A 20,313-nucleotide genomic window follows, 5' to 3' on the forward strand; every position below is an offset into this window, starting at 1 on the left:
AGAACAAAAGGAGGTGATGGGGGGGTGGTCCTAGGTGAGATGACCCCAGAAGAAAGTTCTAGAAGCCAGAGTATTTTGCAACGTAACACGTGATAGTGAAGTCTAATTGAATAGATTTGCGTCATATCCTAGAGGACAGAGTTCTAGAAAATGATATATACTGGGAATCCTAAATTGAAAAATTGGTTAAAAAATTAAATTACCTCATTCTTTTATATGTTCCCTATTTAACTTAGACAAACATGGGACTAGACTAAAACTTCATTCTTCTTTGGTGTTTTAAGCCATTTGCCCTGGGCCATCTCTGTGATGAGAGTGAATTAAATACTTGAAATGGCATTAATTTTCTAATTCAATCACACCTTCTCAGTTTCCTGAGGTCAGCCACAGTCATCTCTTGCCTGGGCAGCAACCACTTCTTAAATGTCCCCCTGACCACAATTTTGCCACCTCTATCCATTAGGCCCGTTATATAATGCTTGATTTTTCTAAAATGTTAATCTGATGAGATTGATTCCCTGATCAAGAAACTCAGTGGTTCTCAAACATCTTAAAGTCTACATGTTCCATAAGTTTTTACTCAGAACTGCTTTATTTTACCATTATTTCAGTCTGAGTCTTTCGATATCAAGGCAAAATTCAAGCATTATCTTTCATTCTGAAATAAAAGCTTCCCTAACCCACTCTTCTAAGTGCCCATGCCCTATTTTAAACCCCACCCTAACACTGCATATCTGTGCAGCACCTGTAACACCTGACTGAACCCAAATTCTTGTTTATATGTCTGTTTCCTATGAGAATGGGCCCTCCTTTTGTTCCAAGGACCTCAAATTACTATCTTATTTTTAACTTTAGCATGCACTAAGCATGATGAATGTTTACAAAATGAATGCCTGAGGGAGTGAGTAACTGAATGGATGATTGAATGAATGAATTGGGGAAGAACCTTCGTGTTAGTGTTCTTTAGCATCTACAGTTGAAGGTAGCTGCGGGAAGTAGCGCTAACAGTCATGGGTGACAATATGGCTACCAGTAAAGTAAGTGAAACTGTTGTTTAAAGGTGTCTCTAACACCAAGATCCACTCTTTGAAGTATAATCCACAGAAATTTTGAACTAGAACAATGACCAACAGGAAAGAATGTAACAATATTTTTTAACAGCACAGATTAAGACAGATCTGGATTTAAACATATCTCCACCACTTAAAAGCTTTGCTGGGTCCATTCTTTTACTTCTATTAACTTCATTTCTGCATACTTGAGATTAAAGAGATAAAGCCAGGGGCATGCCTATAGCTTTATAATAGGGGCCATGTGACTCACATATTCAAATAAAACTGATGAAATGTTTTGATTAGAAGTTGTTTTTGACCCTGAGATAAGTTAATAGAATCTCTCATCTCAGAGCCACTTACCTAAACATTCACATTTAAAATAATAAGTTTTTGGCAGTTTTCTATATAATCAACTAAAAAATGTTTTCAAAGGCAAGAAAACATTTTTTGTGGGTGAATACATTTATACTCCAAATTATTGAAGTCATTGGTACCTCCCTGTGGGATTTGAATACATGTGGATACTGCGGAAGCAGTCAAGATTTTTAATACCCATGACTTGATATTTGAGGATTTTAATGTCATGTTCAACCATTCTTTATAGGGGGGTGATATGGGATTCACCACCCTCAAGAATCAGTCCTAGTCACTGGTAATTGCAGGGAACAGGAGAAAAATAGAAAAGGCTCTTAAAACAGGTCTGGCTGTCATAATATCATCCTTGGATTTCTTCTTGGTCTGAGACCAGCTTGTTGTAGCTTTCAGACAAAGCAATGAACTCAAGACCTTTTGCCTAGATCTTGTCAAGCTCCATGATTTAGTGATGTCTCCAAGATAAGGCAGCAGCATCCCATGTTACCATGAAGGTAACTTCTTACTTCATGAGAGCCCAGCTCTTCAGTGTATTACCTAAGAATGAAGAAATATTTACTCACTAACATCAATAGGGAGAATTGAGAGATGGAATGTCTCCTTAGAGTTCCATGTTAACTTTTCCTGATTATTTTCTCTTAAACATATCATGATTGTATCTACAAAGAATCATAAGATCAGTATGAGAAATACACAAACCTCTCAAAATGCCTTTTGCAACAATTGGCAGTGATGTGAGCCCCCTCAGCCATTTAATATCCTCCCAGTTGATAGATGGGTCTATTAATTTATTTACATATGTAGCAAGTCCACTGTTGTCTCCAAAATTTTCCTTAGGAGAAAATGCTAAATCATTGGTTTCAAAATTTTTCATTCTGAAATAAAGAGATACATAAAATGAGAAACTTCTCAAAGTTAGAGATAATTTTACAATGACTCATTCAGTGAAAAATGAAATGTCACCCTTTTCAAATCAATTAGATGTTCCTCAACCATCTATAGGTTGGTTGCATGCATATTTCCTATGTTCTGGTGTAAGAGTCCAGGCTAAATGTGACAATCAAGTGGACTTAATTGGTCACTTAAAGTTTATTGTGCATCTTAGGCTATGTTTATATAAAATAAAACAGTTTCAAGGAAAAACATATGGGCAAGTTCCAATATCTCTACCTTTTTAAGCCAGTTTATGAATATAGACAACAGATTTGATGCTATTTTCAGCCAACAATGCATATTAATTATAACAATGGACATTTGTTTGGTACATTACAATTTACAAAGGACTTTCATAAACGAATATTATCAAAATTTTTAAGAAAACTTTTAGAAAATAAAATTGATACTTTATGATTCCCATTTTATATAGAAAATAAAAACAGAAGTGCAGAGTAAGATGTCCCCACAAATGAAATCAGCGTTTGGGCTCCAACCTGGGTCTCTGGACTCTTTTTTTTTTTTTTTAAAGATTTTATTTATTTATTTGAGACAGAGAGAATGAGAGGGAGAGAGCACATGAGAGGGGGGAGGGGCAGAGGGAGAAGCAGACCCCCCGCCGAGCAGGGAGCCCGATGCGGGACTCGATCCCGGGACTCCAGGATCATGACCTGAGCCGAAGGCAGTCGCTTAACCAACTGAGCCACCCAGGCGCCCTTAAAGATTTTTTTATTTATTTGAGGGGTCTCTGGACTCTTAATTACATTCTCTCTGCTCGGATCTCAGTTGCACCTTGGCGATTGCTTTTGACTTCAGGAAACTTTCCAATGTCCTTATACAAAATTCTAGAGGAGATTGGAACTGCAGTAACATCAGTTAATACCTTCTGTCTGCTGTGACTGTAGATGCTTTCTCCTGCCCTACTGTTATGGTGGTGGTGGTGGTGGGCACAGGGAGAAGTGGGAAGTGTTTCCCAGCAGATGAGTTGTCAGCTCTTGCTTTTCCCTCCACCATTTAGGTTGTTTTCTCTGAGGCTGTCTGCCTGCTGACTCAAACTTCCCAATCTTTCAGACAATCCTGGCCAGGGCTTGAGCTATCCAATTACTAAGATCTTCATTTCTTTGCCTGTGATATGACCGTTAATTTGTGTGCCAACTTGATTGGACTAAAGGATGCCTAGATAGTCAGTAAAACATTATTTCTAGGTGTGTCTGTGAGGATGTTTCTGGATGAGATTAAATCGTAGACTAAAGATGATAGGCCTCATCGATGTAGGTGGGCATCATCCAATCTGTTCAAGTCCTGAATACAACAAGAAAGTGGAGGAAGGACAAATTTGTTCTCTGTGCTTGAGCTGGGACATCCATCATCTCCTGACCTTGGACATTGAACCTACTGGTTGTCAAACCTTCAGATTTAGACCAAGACTTACACTATCATCCCCTGGTTCCTGGGCCTTCAGACTCAGACTGGGACTTACACCATTGGCTCCCCTGCTTCTCAGGCCTTAGGCTTTAGACTAGAACTACACCACTGAATTTCCTGGGACTCCACTTATAGACAGCAGATTGTGGGACTTCTCAGACTCCATAATTGCAGAAGCAATCCTTCCAAATCTGTGTGTGTGTGTGTGTGTGTGTGTGTGTGTGTGTGTGTATACCCTATTGGTTCTGTTTCTCTGGCAAATCTAATACATGTGACTTTCTCCTGCTCCTGAAGTCTGAGTAACCACCCACACAACAGACTTGAAGTGTCAAGGATGTTGGCATATAAATACCCCAGCTCCCTCACCTCTATGAGGGCTAACTCTGAGATAGGTTATACCTCCTCTCCAGAATTTCCCATCAGATTTAAGGTTCAGTTGCCTGCAGTTGGAGCTGTCTTGGTAACATGCCCATTGTTTGCTGCCTTCCTTCCTTGCACCACTTCCTCACTCCTCTACCAGTATCCCCTTCATCTTCCAAAGGAACTGCTTGCCTTTAAATCACTGGCTCACAATTTCCTCCTAGGGGAACCCAAACTGAGACACAACCCCATTGAGTTGCTGCCTTTCCTGTGTCTAATTTTGTTGACCCAACTTAGACCAGGATTTCTCTAACTTACTTGTAAGATTCTGCTACTGGCTTACTCTACATCTGAAATCTTTTCTCTTGGCTTAATATCCTGATATCTTGACTAGATTTTGGCAGTTCCCTGAACTAAAAACAAAGTGTTTTCTGCTTGCACCTCTGATCACTAACTGGATAGATGACCATCTGGATACGCAATGGCATCACCCCTGTGACTTAGCTGCCTACAGAAGCAAATCCAATTGCAAACTTCGTTTCTCTGAAATGCTGTCTTTGAATAATGACAGTGACCTGGATTCACCTTGCTTTTCTGCACATTATAAATTACTCTGCTAGCCAATCTCCAACTTGGGTAAAAGTACAGCTGTATATTAATCTCTGGTTTAGTCATAGGTCTTTCTTTGCTTCTACTAGCTCTGTCATTGAACGTATAAAGGATTTTGGAGTAATGACTATAACAATTCTTATATAAACCTGGAAGTACATAGGCACACTATTTTTAATTTTTTAAAGACTTACTTTAATACAAACTAGATTTAATGTTTTTAGTATACTTTCAGCTGACACAGCTGGTTGTGTACCTCAAGGGGCATATATTACCATAAGGGCATGAACATTCACATCCCACCAAATTCTATTCAAGCCATTGGCAAAGTTTTCTCAATAAGTATTGAAGGGATGCCTGGTGGCTCAGTCGTTAAGCGTCTGCCTTCAGCTAGGGTCAGGATCCCGGGGTCCTGGGGTCGAGCCCCGCATCGGGCTCCCTGCTCAGCGGGAAGCCTGCTTCTCTCTCTCCCACTCCCCCTGCTTGTGTTCCCTCTCTCGCTGTCTCTCTCTCTGTCAAATAAATAAATTCTTTAAAAAAAAATAAGGATCGAACAATTTGTCCTATAGTTTCATTGACTCGGGTGGCCATTAAAGATAATTCTAAGAAAATTCTAACTTCATGAAAGTCATACTGGTCCCCATCTATTTGTTAGCTTCAGTTCAGATTTTAGCTGAAATATTTGGGCATTTCTTTTTATCAAACCGTTTAGGCTTGTACATTTTATCACAGCCTTTGGTATTCTGTGTTCGTCTTAATTTGAATTAAGGTACGCTTTTGGTCAATAAACATATCTTTATTACCTATTCCATTACCTAGAAATGGTATTAAGTGATATTAAATACCAAACTTTTAAATAATATTGTTAATAAGAAAAAGGTTCAGTCTGTCTATCCTATAGCAAGACCAGGGGGGCAAAGAAGAAAAACATCTGTATGTGTATATACTCTGCATGGCACCCCACCCCCATCCCAAACAAGCTACAGTGTTTCAGCAGGGGCGGGATGGAAGGGTGAAATGGATAGGAAAAAACAGAAACATGGATAAAATTATATAAATAACTGTTGTTATTCTTGGATGGTAAAATGCAGATCAACACTTGAATGAATGTTGCCTTACAGAAATTTCAGTGCACAATGAAGCCTTGTTGTTACTCTAAAACGTCGTTCAAAGCCAGAAGCCAAGAGAAAGTTTTCAGATATCTTGACAGAGACCCACGATGGAGTGTTTTACCAGTGCTTCTGAAGGAAACCTCCATGAATACTATTTTTATTCGAATTATGACACATGCACAAAAACCCTTAAAGTGGCTGCTGATAACCAAAGTATTCCATTTCTTGAGGAAGGAAAAGAGCCACATCAAAATAATAACACAATGACTTGGGACTTAATGCTCCAAATCCCAAGCTGTTTAATAACCCAAAGGCAAGGAAAAGAACCGGCCTTGTAAGGACCTCATTGTGCCCTGAATGGCCCCCAAATATACTTTTTAATCTAATATAGAAATTATTTTAGCTTTTAGTAAGTTAGCATCATAAGAATAGTAACAACTACTAAAGAAAGTGAAACATCATTGAATAACCAATAGTAACACTAATGATAATGAATATTATTGAGAAATATATTTTATTTACTATAAGTATTGATGATACGACATTAAAGACAAAGCTATGTGTCTCCATAATGGGAAACAAAATATAAAACAATAACCAGTAGAGCCCATGATATCAACACAATACGAGAAAGGAGGAGAGAGAGAGAGATTCATAATACATACAGAAATTGGTGCGTGGGCCACCAGCCTTTAATGCTGATTAGAAAACACTTACATTGAGAACATAGCCCTGCTAATTTCTTCCTCAATGTTCTGGGCTGTTAGAAGAAATGGTCAGGGCATGGATTTTAAGTTTGAGCTCAAAATCTTGTTTAACATTTTAGTAGTCATGTTTTACTGGGTAAATCTCACGTGATCTGGTACATTTTTATCTACTGATTCAACATCACTTCTTGAGCACCTACCATGTGCCAGTGTTTTAGATGTTTAGGATATACCATTAAGTAAAACAATCAAAAATACCTGGCCACCTAGGGTTGACATTCTAGCAAGGGGAGACAGCAAATAAACAATAAACATAATAAATAACTTATGGAGCATGTTAGAACATAAGTGCTATATAAAATAAAGGAAAAAAGTAGAGCAGAATAAAAGGATGTGAGCCAGTAGAGGCTGAACTTGAAAGTTTAAGTATCATAATCAGACCAGCCCTCACTGAGAAGCTACCTTGTAGAGGAAATTAGCGGAGCATTGTTACCATATTTGTTTCCTGTTCCTGCTATAACAAATGACCACAACCTTTAAAATGACACAGATGAGGGCTTTAAAATGACACAGATTTATTATACTACAGTTCTGGAGGTCAAAAGTCCAAAATGTATCTCCCTGGACTAAACTCAAGGTGTTGATAGGACTGTTTTCCTTCCAGAGGCTCTAGGGAAAAATCCATTTCCTTGCCTTTTCCAGCTTGTAGAGACCTATATGCCCTGACTGCTGATGATATCCCTCCAACTTCTGCTTCCAGCATCATTATCTCCTCTGACTCTTGACACTCCTGCTTCCCTCGTCTAAGGACCCTTTTAATTACGTTAAGCCTACTGGGATAATCCAGGATAATCGCCCCATCTCAAGGCCCTTAACTTAATCACATGCAAAGTCCATTTTGCCACATAAAATAACATATTCATAGGTTCCGGGGATTAGGACATGAATGTCTGTGGGAGGTCGCTATTTTGTTTAACACAATTATATTGTGAATGTTTTCCTAAACCAAACAATTTAGAGGCTGTTGGCCCACGTACCCAGTTCTTCACAAATCTCTCTCTCCCCGAAACCCCTGCCCAGGGTCCCCATACATATTGTATCTCTATTCTGATCTCTACTACTTATTTTTATTTCGGTTTCCCCCTAGAAATACACGTAGATCCATCCTTGAAGTCAAAGCCTAAAGGAAGGGAGGAAGTCAGTTGTGCATGGATTGGAGGAAAGACGTAAAAGGCAGAGGGAGGAGTCAGTTCTGAGGCTCTCAGGCACCAGCAAGCCTGGCATGTTGAAAGGAGCCTAGGGTAGCCCGTGCAGCTGGGAAGAGTGGATGGAGGTGAGGGTGCCAGGTGGTAAGGATAGAGAAATAACGGGGTCCTGCTCACAGAAAGCCCCACAGGCCACTTTTATCACCAGAACTCTGGGAAGACAATGGCCGTCTGATATTTTTCTGTGTGATCTGTTCTGGCTGTCATGATTAATGAATCATTTCAGGGCTATAGGGCTATAGGCACGCAAATAGTTTTTGGTGTCATGATTTACTTTGATCTTAGTCAATGATTGGAAATGCCTTTTCTTCCCTTTCAACTGCCCTGGTGCTCCACGAAAGACCCAAGTCTTTACCCAGGGTAAATGAACAATCTCCATGGGGTAGAGAGAGAGGAAAAAGGCCCCTGCCTCAAAGCCTGAGGAAATAAGTCTAGGGAAGTGGCCTCACTCCTTGCTTCTTCCAAGAGCAGATGAGAATTTCCCTTACTCCCCCTCAGTTTCAGGAACCTCTGTGCCATTCATAATACACACATACATGTGTTTTGCATATAGACCAAGCAGAGACTACCACACTCCTGAACTCTGGCTGCTCCCCGATGCCGAGAGTCAGGACCCTCCCCCGCCCCGCTCTTCCCCCCTCTCCCCAACTCCCCTCTTTCCAGGCAGAGGAAGTAGCTAGGCCTGGAAGGAGCCACTGCTTTACAGACTCATTCTTCTCTGGATTTCCTGCCTCTCCCGCCTGCCAAACCTCACTTCTGAAAAGCCCGGCTTCACCTTCTATGAGTCAGGTCAGTTGCGGAAAAAAACCTGATTTCATATCAGGCTGTAACAGATGAGCTTTTTGGTTGTATGTGGCCTCAAGCGGAAGCCTGGGCCTCCCATTAGTGTGCTCTGCCTTCGGCTGCTGAATGTGGGCTGCTGAGGAGGGGACCAGAGGGCACTGGCCTGCCCTGAAGCCCATGAGGACAAACAAGGACAATGTGTGCTCCAGGGGCCCGGGACACCAGGCCGTGGGGTGTTTCCTGTGTTCCCTGTAACCTGGGTATGTTGCTCATTATTTGATCATCTTCAGATGGGAGATGTGACAAGCTGGGGAGTCAGGGCCACTCGTGAGCACATCGACAGCTGAAAAGGGCCTTTGTCTCCCTACTGGTCCTTCTCGTCATCTGGGCTGGAGCCCAGGAGCAAAGGAAAAGGGGAAAAAAGCAGATCAACCTTCCAGCTCCTGACTGAGTGACCTGGCACAGATGACCTGTGTCATCTCCCCTATCTGAGTAGATACCACTGTGAAACACAGTTTGTTATCCAGAACAAGAAAGTGCTTCTTAAGCCGCAAAAAACCCTACTGTATTCTTTGTTATTGTTGTTGTCCGGAGTCGTAGTAATGAGAGGAGGAGAAAAAGGAATAGCAAATTCTCTTTCAAATGTCCAAAGGGAAATCATGAGGAATGTTTCCTGTCAGAAGCCTAAATAGTGTGAAACTAATTATTTTAGAAAGTCTAATAAATAAGGTAACCAAAATAGAGAAATAAGGTGAATACAGATTTCATATTAGGGAAATTTGAAGCCATCTACTTTGGATGAATTTGGCAAGAAGTAGGAATATGTCAGGACTTTTGTTTTTGTTTCTGTTCTCTGAGAAAGACAGGGTGTTTGGGTAACCCAGTGTCTGGGATACATGGAACAAGGTTATTGACAACTCTGTCAAGACAGCATTCTCTCTTTTGTCATTGGGTTATTGAAGGTACCACATACACAAATAATATCCTGAACCCACCTGGAAGAATCACAGAGATAGCCTCACACAACTAATTTACATATGGTTCAATGGCAAGATTTTATGCACAATAGTTTATACTCAAATAGGTGTATACACAGCAGAGCTATATAATAGTTCTATGACACTCATATAAGACTGTGTATGGACTTATGTGGTGGTTGAGATACATGTCACTCTATAATATACATGGAATTCCTATCTTCTAACAATCTTCTTGTCCTTATATGGAATGCTGATTTGCTTTTGAAATCTTTTGGATTTGGATCTTTTCACATATAGATAGAGTAAGCAATGGCCCATTGTAAAATGAGGTCCAGGATCCAAGGAAAGCATCCTTTATCATTTCACATACTCTGATGGATGCTTTGAAATCCCATCATCAAAATGTCCTTCACTAAAACTAAGATTTTGATTCTTATTCAGATAGTTTTATCCCTGAAAGCTATTAGTAACATACTGGCATAAAAAACTCAAGAGCAGATTTTGGGGGTAACTGGGGGAAGGCAAAAACAAAGGGGGAAAAAATAGGGAGGTGAGGGTCTTTCTCAGTAAACTTCCTGAGTTCCTAGCTTTGACACAAGATGATTCTAGTCCTAAAATATTACAGGGAAAAGGATAGTTCCTTGCTAATGGACAGGCTGAATGACCTGATAAAACCATCACAGTTCCATTTTGATTACTAGATACGCTAAGGTAAGTGAGTGAATGAGTGAATGAATGAATCTTGACCCATGGATGAACCACAATGAAAGAGGAATATTGCTGAAAGAAGAAGATAGGGGATCAAACATGTGGCTTCTTTTGTCTCTATTCTTCCTAGACACAGTTGTTCCAAATACAATTAAAAATAAAACTAATAGGTGGCTCTTCGATTTCAACAAAGAAATGCACTTACCTCTAGAACCCAGAGCCTATTATTCCTAAACAAGGTCCCTGCCAATCACACTTCCAGACCAATGTTTTGTGAAGAATCTAATTCCCCATGGCACCCATGTGGAAACTGGGGGGAAAATAACCTTCGGAGCTGGTACACGACAAGAGTGAAGAGAATTAGAAGAAGAGCTCAGGGGCCCAGGTGATCAGAGACCCATGGTTACCTGAGTTGAGGTGGTAGCTTGAACCTATTACGCACATCGTCAAAGCGGTTCCCCAGGTAAGGAGTGTCCACCGTCAAAAATATGGCCTTGTAGCCCTTTCGCTCAGCACGTTGCACTAGTTGCTTAGTGATCTCACGGTCCTTGTAGATGTATAGTTGCAGCCATCGTAGTGTCTCGGGACTGGCCTCTGCCACTTCTTCAATGGAGGAGGTGGACCATGAACTCAGCATCATTCCAGTTCCCAGGGACCTGCAGGCTGAGGAAGGAAGGAGAAGATAAAGGCGAGCCTGGCATTTTCCCTACTCCAAAGCCTTCAGGTTGTGGTTCAAGGGGTAGAGACATCTACAAGGGCAATCAGGCAATAAGTAGTCAATTCTTGAAAAAGTTATAAATATGCATTCCTTTCTACACTCTGACTTGATCTTAGAGACAAAAGTGAGTCAAATAGCCAAAGATGTGCTGTGTGTAAGGATGAAAAAATTGGGAACAACCTGAATCTCCAACCTTAGGGGATTGCATACACTGTAGTTCATACACAAAATGAAAGATACACACCCGTTAAAGGTAATATTTTTGTGATGGTTAATTTTGTGCATCAACTTGGCTAGGTGATGGTTCCCAGAATTTGCTTGAATACACTGGATGTTGCTGTGAAGGTATTCTTCAAAGGAGATTAACATTTAAATAAGTAGATTTTGAGTAAGGTAGATTGCTTTTTGCAATGTGAATAGGACTCATCTGACCAACTGAAGGCCTTCCCTGAGGGTTCCGTTAGCAGATTGCCTTCAGACTCAAACCACATCAACTCTTCCCTAGGTCTCCAACCTGCCAGCTTACCCTTTAGATTTTTTTTTAAGATTTAATTTGTTTATTTGTCAGAGAGAGAGAGAGCACAAGCAGGGGGAGCAGCAGACAGAGGGAGAAGCAGGCTCCCTACTGAGCAGAGATCCTAACGCGGTATTCGATCCCAGGACCCTGGGATCATGTCGGAGCCGAAGGCAGACGCCCAACCGACTGAGCCACCCAGGCACCCCTACTCTTTAGATTATGGACTTGCCAGTCTCCACAACTGCATGAGCCAGTTCCCCAAATCAATCCCCCCACCCTCACCTCTCTTTCTCTCTCTCTCTCCCTCTCCATATATGTACATATTCTGCTTCCAATTATTACAGTTATAAAAGAATATTATTATTTGTGGACAAACAAAGATTTTCAAGATATATTAAAAAAAACAAAAAAGTCTACAAAATGACACATACAACATAATTCCACATTTGTACAAATGTGCTTATTGGTATATAACCCTAAACTGATTGCTAATGATAGGTCGGAGAATTATGGGTGAGTTAAATTTTTTTCTTCCTTTTTAACTTCTAAAATTTTATCTTTAAAAATTTTGTTCAAGGTGTATTCTACCATTTCTGTTGTATTTTTAAATTTTATAAAATACATATGCTAGATACCCCAAGTAGACAGCTGTTCCCTCACAATCTTTTGAGCAAGATATCAAAAAATGAGCGCAGTGAAAGTGAAAAATAAGTAATAAATTAGATTCACCCACGCATTGTCTTAGAGAACTTGAAAGAACATGGGTGATAGGCTTTTCACCAAAAATAGGTAAAAGGCCATAAAACTGGGGTCGGCTTTAGTGGAGGAGAAACTGATGTAATGTTTATATGCCAAATTCCAAATATGGAAAGAGACAATAATAAATATATAAAACTGACTAAATGACCCTGAGTCATTCAACTTAGCTGTTGCCTGACATATATCAAATGGCAGTAAAAACAGTTGTCCAAGTGACACTCATCAAGTGATGCTGAGAATATAGCGATGTGTTATTCAAGACACTACTTTGAGAAGCTAAAATGCTTCCTTGCTTCTCAGACTTTAAGGGACAGCCAGATCCCCCTGGAGCACTTTTGAAAACACAGTGTGCAGACATCCTCCCAGAATTTCTGATTCAGTGGGTCTGAGATATGACCTGAAAATTTGCCTTTCCACCTAGTTCCCAGGGGTGCTGATGCTGCCTGTCCCTCGTACCACACTTTGAAATTTAAATAGTGGCGGTATCATTTGGTAGTAATTCTCTAAGTTCACATGGCAATAAAATGGATTTTGTTTTTGATAAATGTTACTTTTCCTATGCATTTGAAGGTGTTTTTCATCCCTGTTGTTCAGGTGACAGTTCAGATAGAGAAGACCTAAACTGGGGATGATCTTGTCCACAGGTTGCTAATCTGTCCCCTCCGAGTGGGCCTTTGAGAAATTCTCTCAAGAGACTCGTGAATTACAAAATAGTGTCTAAAAAACCACATTTTATTAAGTAATAACACATATGAACATCTAGACCATTGTCTGATTTTCATTAAGACTTATAAACATGGAAAACAACTCCAGGTCATCTACTGCTGTTTGGAAGGAATACCAGGGGACATTGATCAGGTCAGGATCCCTTAACCAACAATTTATCGTAAAGAAAATATGTCCCGAAGAGGATGTGACCTAACTAAGCTCCCACAGAAATGGAGAGCTGAGTGGGATGAGAACCTAGCATGTCTGACCATTCCTCCAAGGCAACAATCTTTCTAGAATGCTCAGATGCCCACAAGACTCCCTGGTATCAAGCATAGATAAATGCACTCCCTTAATCCTTTGGGGCCATGGCACCCAAAGGGAATAGGTTTGCAACATCCCTCAAGGATGCCCCCGTGCCAATAGCTCTGGGAAGGCAAGGAAACTGGGACCCTGTGGGTGGGACGTGCTACGTGCCGCCTGGGCAGGGTGTGGCTACACAAAGGAGTTCAGCTAAGAGGACCATCAAGTGATGGGACATCTTTTTGTAGTTTACACAAAGGCATCCATCATGTAGATGAGCAGCTGTTCTGTCAATAAGGATCAAAAATCCTCAAAAAGATCTCCTTGTAGGGGCGCCTGGGTGGCTCAGTCGTTAAACGTCTGCCTTCGGCTCAGGTCACGATCCCAGGGTCCTGGGATCGAGCCCCGCATTGGGCTCCCTGCTCAGCGGGAAGCCTGCTTCTCCCTCTCCCACTCCCCCTGCTTGTGTTCCCTCTCTCACTGTGTCTCTCTCTGTCAAATAAATAAATAAAATCTTAAAAAAGAAAGATCTCCTTGTGTTCATAAAAAACACTTACAGACACTCTACAAAGACCATTAAAATCCTTAAGCTATCACTCTTGGAGGAGGTGTCAACTTTCACAAACATTTTGCCCACTTCTCCTGGGTAGGCATGTCCAGAGAAAAGCAAGGCCAGCCGATAGCATCTATTTCCTGAGTCTCCTGGCTCTGGTACTAATGACTCCTGATGTTATTGGTGCTCAAGGTTTATTCTTCAATGATTAAATCATATGGGGCTGAAATTTTGGGTCAAGGATCCTCAAAAGCCTAAGTTACCAATGCTTCCAGTTGTAGGCATTTAGTAAATGTTTGGTGATTTAATGAATTTACTCCAAGAGAGTCTCCTAGATGCAAGAAGAATATCAGAGTCTGTGCTGACATTTTATGAGTTGAGGCTAAGATATTACTCTCAGGAGAGAACAGGAGCAAAACTTAGAAGGCTTCATGTTCCTTGGAACGTATATTCCTGACCACCGTGATCCCCACTCACTTGTGATTATGTGCCGTGATAAAGGCAAATTACTGATGAATTACATCCATGGTTTTCAACACAGCTTTATGTGAAAATGAGATGAGGGACCCTGGGATTTTGCAAGGACCATTCCGAGAGACAATCACAAATTTGCCTGTTAAAACACTGAAGCACTTCCATTCCAACTGGTAAATAACCATGGCTCTGAAGTAAATGACCCTCCTTTCTGAGTCCCTTCAATGTGGCATCACTCCCTTCTCTCCTCATGGAATCCCTGGACCCCCCTCCCCCACATGTACATTCCAGAAATTTAAAGGTCAATGCCTGGCAGAGCTGGGGGCATTCAGGATGCTGTTAGAGCACTAGAAATGAGTTTCTGAGCATCTGTTCTAATCGGTTAAAGGGCTTTGTTGTACTGGTTGCTAAATATTTCAAATGTCATTTTTGCCTGAGAAATAAACGTAATTCCCTTCTAGCTCACATTACTCTTCTAGGGACAAAAATTGCAGGCTTGATTTTATAAATGACTTGGCATAGTCAGACTTTGTTAAGAAAGTCTAAGTAGAGTTATCCTAGTCCAGTGCTTCAAAGCACAAATGTTTCTGAAGTCCATTTTCTCTCCCTATTCATTTTCCACAATGAAACTGACCTCTGGCTTTCAAAAGCAGCAACTCTCAGATTTCATTTTAAAGGGACAGCGGTGCACTTGCATGGTATGACGTAAGACTCCGGTGCATGCTGCTTTTCCACAGCTCCTAGCAAAATGGAGATCACATCTGAGGTAGCAAAGACAAGACCGGGCTCTTGCCCCTAATGTTGATCCAATTCTAAAAATCTTGGCTTTCATTATAGTCAGCTTATCCTAAAGATAAAGTATCCAGGAAGATACACCATCAAGTAAACACTGATCCCATACGACATCTCACAATTCTATTTCCTTATTTCCACTCCCTCCTTCTTTTATCATCCCTAAGATATATTTTCAAGAATAAACACCTAAGAGGTGCCCAGGGTGGCTCAGGTGGTTAAGTGTCTGTCTTCGGCTCAGGTCATGTTCCCAGGGTCCTGGGATCGAGCCCCGCATTGGGGTCCCTGCTCAGTGGGGAGTCTGCTTCTCCCTCTCCCTCTGCGTGCGCTCTCTCTCTCTCTCTCAAATAAATAAATAAATAATCTTAAAAAAAAAGAATAAACATCTAAACTTTTAATGCTCTAGATGTATTCAGACTTTTTTTTCTCTTCTTTATTTAGGGACACTAGTAATACATTATTGCCATTGCTATAAAAAATGCATATGAGATACATGCACGCACCTTTCACTAAAAGAGACATGAGTAAGGTTGTGGACATTAAAGCATTGAAGATAAAGCCCTAGAAATGACCTAGGTGATAATACATATCTCTTGAATAGACAACACGATATAATGGGTTGAGTCAGAAGGCCTGAGCGCCTGCCCCAGCCTTGCCATCCATGAGGCACATTTCATCTGCAAAATATCTATAACCACAGCTGCCTTCTTGTCCCCATCATGGCATTGCTGGACAGCCCACTGAGGCAAGGTTTGTGAACATTTTCTGCGTAAACTCTGAAGCCATGTAACTGTAAAGGGTTAAGTGAGAGAATGCCTAACACCATTTGGAAAAAGAAGTCCTAGATAGCCTTAGAAATTTAGAACTTTGCCAAGGACCTGGGTTTCTTATCATTGCTCATAATCTTGTACACACCCAGCCTTTCCCTGCGTTGGTTTTGATCAACATACCCATTCCTCTTTGCAGAGATAGCGTCAAATGCTCACTACCTTAAGCAAGAAAGCTCTCAAAAGAGAGCAGAACCTTCTCCAGGCCAAGGAACTCTGTGATAGGGCTGATATAGGAAGAGAATATCAAAGCAGAGAATCCCTACGTTCCCGGGGTACACATTCCTTTGGAAAGCCAGGGACAAGACAACAGCAAATAATCTAAGAGGTGCGACAAAAACATGCCTTTCCCCACCCCCCACCTCTACCCCTTATCTGTCTGCAGATTTCCAAGGAGGGTCTGCAGAGTAGATCTGAGTAGATCTGAGGGACTGACTGCATTTGCTTATCAGCCATCAACAATAATATCTGGGATAAAAAATTTTTAATTCTCACTACATTTTTTTTGTTTCTCTATTTGCAATAAACTGTAAGTATAATAATATGGTTATAAATGAGTTTAATATCATTGTTTACTATCACCCACAATCCTGCCCCTCCCACACACCCCAGAACGGGCTATGGGTTACTGGAAAATATTGGTGCATTCTGTTTAACAGAATCCAAGTTATCCTGGGACGCACCCACGACAAAGTTTTTTATTAGAGTTAAATCACATGCGCTAGGGTGGGGAAATGCTACAAGGGTCTACAATAATCTGCCATCAGATTAAATGTAGTTCTGCCTCCCCAAACTGCCATTCAGTAGAGTTAACTCAATTTTCTACACTATGGAAACTGTAATCAACCACTGAGATTTACATCAACTCATCTTAGATATAAATGCAACCACCTCTGGAGTCAATATAAATCCTAAACTCCAATGCACAATGATTCAGCTGGGCTAGAACAGGTAAATAGGTTTGCAAAACAGCAGGAAATGGCAGAACGCCCCCTATGGCTAAGAAAGGCAATCGTGCCTCTAGATGTTGGCAGGGTCTCGTTTTCCAGCAAGCCTTAATGAAAACATTTCTCTCTTTTTTTTTTTTAAGATTTTTTATTTATTTATTTATTTATTTATTTATTTATTTATTTGACAGAGAGAGAGACAGCGAGAGAGGGAACACAAGCAGGGGGAGTGGGAGAGGGAGAAGCAGGCTTCCCGCTGAGCAGGGAGCCCGATGCGGGGTTCGATCCCAGGACCCTGGGACCATGACCTGAGCCGAAGGCAGACGCTTAACGACTGAGCCACCCAGGCACCCAGAAAACCAGGACCTTATAGCAAACTGACCAGGGGCAGTAAGGTGGGGACTGACTGGCTCCCAGCTTGCCAATTGCCAGTCACCTCCTGCCGATGCCTCTGTCTGTCCTCTGCACTGGTGTCCCTTCGAGGAGGGCACAGGTAAATGTGCCACATTTTCTTCTGTATCAATTCTTGCTAGTTGTGAAGTCAAGGAATTAAATCGCATTATAGTAACAGCCCCCGGCACATTTCACCGTTAGCAGACGTATTTTATAACCTTGCTTATCTAGAATTTGCCCAGCTTCCTAGAGTTTAGGTTAGAAGCAAAAATAAACAGCAAAATAAAAATAAAATGGCAGAAGATGAGGGAGAGAGAAGTTTCTCAAAGCTGAGGCAGCGCAATTTACCGATTATGAAGTAGCTTCCAAATGTTTAATGTCCAGTCCAACACTCTCACACATATAAATAAGATGTCGAATCACCAAATAAAACTGAAGTTTATCATGCCAGGCTTGACAAGGAGGGGAATGATAATACATCTGAGAATGATATTCATCCACAGCTACCACCATCACCACCACAACAGAGGAAAATATAAACCCGTAGTTATCAGTGGGAGTAAATGTCTATTATTTGAAGCATTAATTCGTGTGGGTCAAATCATATTCCCAGATTAGAGCAGAACGATTAAGCAATGTGCTACTTTGGGCCCAAATTATTTCCTTGAAAATAGTTCTCCTTTATGGGAAAGGTGAGTTAAGTCTCCAAAATTGTGTGTTTAAAGGAAAAGGGGGCAGGCATGATGAAAGTGTCTAAAGTTATTTATAGGTGCCTTTGATTAAAAAACTCCTGCAAAACTTAGTCACCAAGACAGCTGTGCTGTCTTGTGAAAATTTTGTTGAGAAAATGCATTCTGTCCTCTGCACAGGAAGTCATTGTGCAATGGGGAAAATATGCAATGACAAAGTACCAAGCAGTTGTGTGGTTCGAAACTCAGCGTCTGACCCACTAAAGTGTTTGCATAAATGTGCACCCTAACGTCCACTGGCTGTATCATCCTTTCTTCACACAGGAACTGCCATTTACAGGCTTATTAAAGAGGCGGTGAATATTATGGTCTGCATGGCTAAAATCACTCTTGTGATTACTTAGAAAAATAATGTTGTGAAATTTCCACTACAATTCTGCGTGAAATACTTAGAAGCGGTCAAACAAATCTTAATTTATGATTTAGAGAACCAAAGCAATTTCAACACTTCCAAGAAAGACCAGGAAACCAGAGTTCATCTTTCTAGTGCTTTCGAGATGGTCCACTGTCTGAATCAGGAGCAGTTTAACCTTGAGGGATCACAGGGTCACTCACTTGCAGAGCTATTTTTGATTGTATGGAAAGATATGCAAGAAACAGTTAGTCCCAATGACATCTGTGTTCTCCCTTTCTTGCATCCACTTTGTTTCTGGGGCAGAACTCTGCGTTAGACTAAAATATCAGCTTTACTGTAATGATCCCCAGGTTATTATTCTGTCATTTTATTAAGTTGTCAGGTCCTGGCGTACCTGGCAGATCGCATGGAGACCACACCAGAGTGACATGTCTTTTATGATGGGTTCGAGGAAGATCAAGCCTGCCCTTGACCTCAATCAACCTCCCAAAGTATGACAACCTCAGTGTCAGGACACACCAGGGAGCCTCTGACTTCTTGCTGTCATGCTTTAATGTCATCAGGCACACCAATCATTTGAGAAGAAGCGATCTCAAGCTCTCAAGATAGCTGCCCAAGAGCTTAAATTCTGGTGTGAGATACTAGAAATCGGACCATTTGATGTTGGGCTTCAATGTAGTAAGAGTCTGATTTTTTACTAGCTGTTTTTTTTTTTATTTTTTTATTGTTATGTTAATCCCCATACATTACATCATTAGTTTTAGATATAGTGTTCCATGATTCATTGTTTGTGCATAACACCCAGTGCTCCATGCAGAACGTGCCCTCCTCAATACCCATCACCAGACTAACCCATCCTCCCAACCCTCTCCCCTCTAGAACCCTCAGTTTGTTTTTCAGAGTCCATCGTCTCTCATGGTTCTTCTCCCCCTTCGATTTCCCCCCATTCATTCTTCGTGTAAAGTGATTTCAACACTGAATCTATCATTTTTTGGAAAATTTTTAGATATAAGTGACCCATTTTTATATATATCTCTGCATATATACAAAGAAGGTCCATAATCCTTTAATATATGTGTATGTGTGTGTGTATATATATGTGTGTGTGTGTGTGTGTGTGTCTATGTATATGTACTGTATGTGAGTTGTGTATGCAGAAAGAGAGGGTCCACTGAATTTGAACTGCTGGAAAAGAACGTCCAAAACATAAAGTTGAGCTGAAATAGGTTGAAAATAAAGACGAAAATAAAAGAATTGATTCTTTTTTACTACAATGAAACCAAGAGGTATTCCTTTCCAAATGTTTAATGATGTAATTTGGACAAAGTTTTAGCAAACTGTCCTTTCTTCTTATTCCTCCTTAGCTTTGTTTCTTTTCAGTGAAAATGGATAAAATAATGGGATGAAGACAAATAACTGGATCAGACTCCAGAGTGAAACAGATCTTGGTTCACACCCCATCTTGATCATGTACCAGCCCTAGACTTTGGTCAAGGGCGTCCTTGTCCTCCATTGTCAAATGAGGAGAATGATAAACGATAATTACCTCACAGGTCTATTGTAAGGATTAATGACAGGAATGTAAAGTCCAGCATCTGGTGCATAAAAGGCACTCATTTCAGAAAAAATAAAAGTTTCATTTAAGGCAAATCTCATGCTTTTCCTGGATTTAGGTAAAATTGAGAATAATGGGGATATTTTCCTCATAGGTATGCTGAAATGTATATCTACTCGGTCACCTAGTACAACACATAAATATATAAATCAATAAAGCTTTCAGAAATACATCATTTGGGTCTGGAGCAAAGGAAATGACAATTTTTCTTGCTGAATGGTCTTTCACTCAATGTTAAAGTCGATCACTTAATCTTGGAAAATCCAGAAAATTCAACAGCTAAAGCTCTCACCT

General features: G+C 40.7%; 1 protein-coding gene across 1 annotated transcript in view; it reads right to left on the reverse strand.

Moving 5' to 3' along the window:
• The window catches only part of HAO1 (hydroxyacid oxidase 1), a 49,383-nt gene that overhangs the window by 17,593 nt on the left and 11,477 nt on the right, over positions 1-20,313 (reverse strand). The window contains exons 3-4 of the mRNA XM_032419789.1: positions 10,717-10,972; positions 2,127-2,302 (exon numbers count right to left, since the gene is read on the reverse strand). Coding sequence (XP_032275680.1) covers positions 2,127-2,302; positions 10,717-10,972 — 432 coding nt within the window. The remainder of the gene's footprint in view (positions 1-2,126; positions 2,303-10,716; positions 10,973-20,313) is intronic.

The sequence above is a fragment of the Phoca vitulina genome, unplaced genomic scaffold (assembly GCF_004348235.1).
Source record: "Phoca vitulina isolate PV1807 unplaced genomic scaffold, GSC_HSeal_1.0 scaffold22, whole genome shotgun sequence".
NCBI classification, from domain to species: Eukaryota; Metazoa; Chordata; class Mammalia; order Carnivora; family Phocidae; genus Phoca; species Phoca vitulina.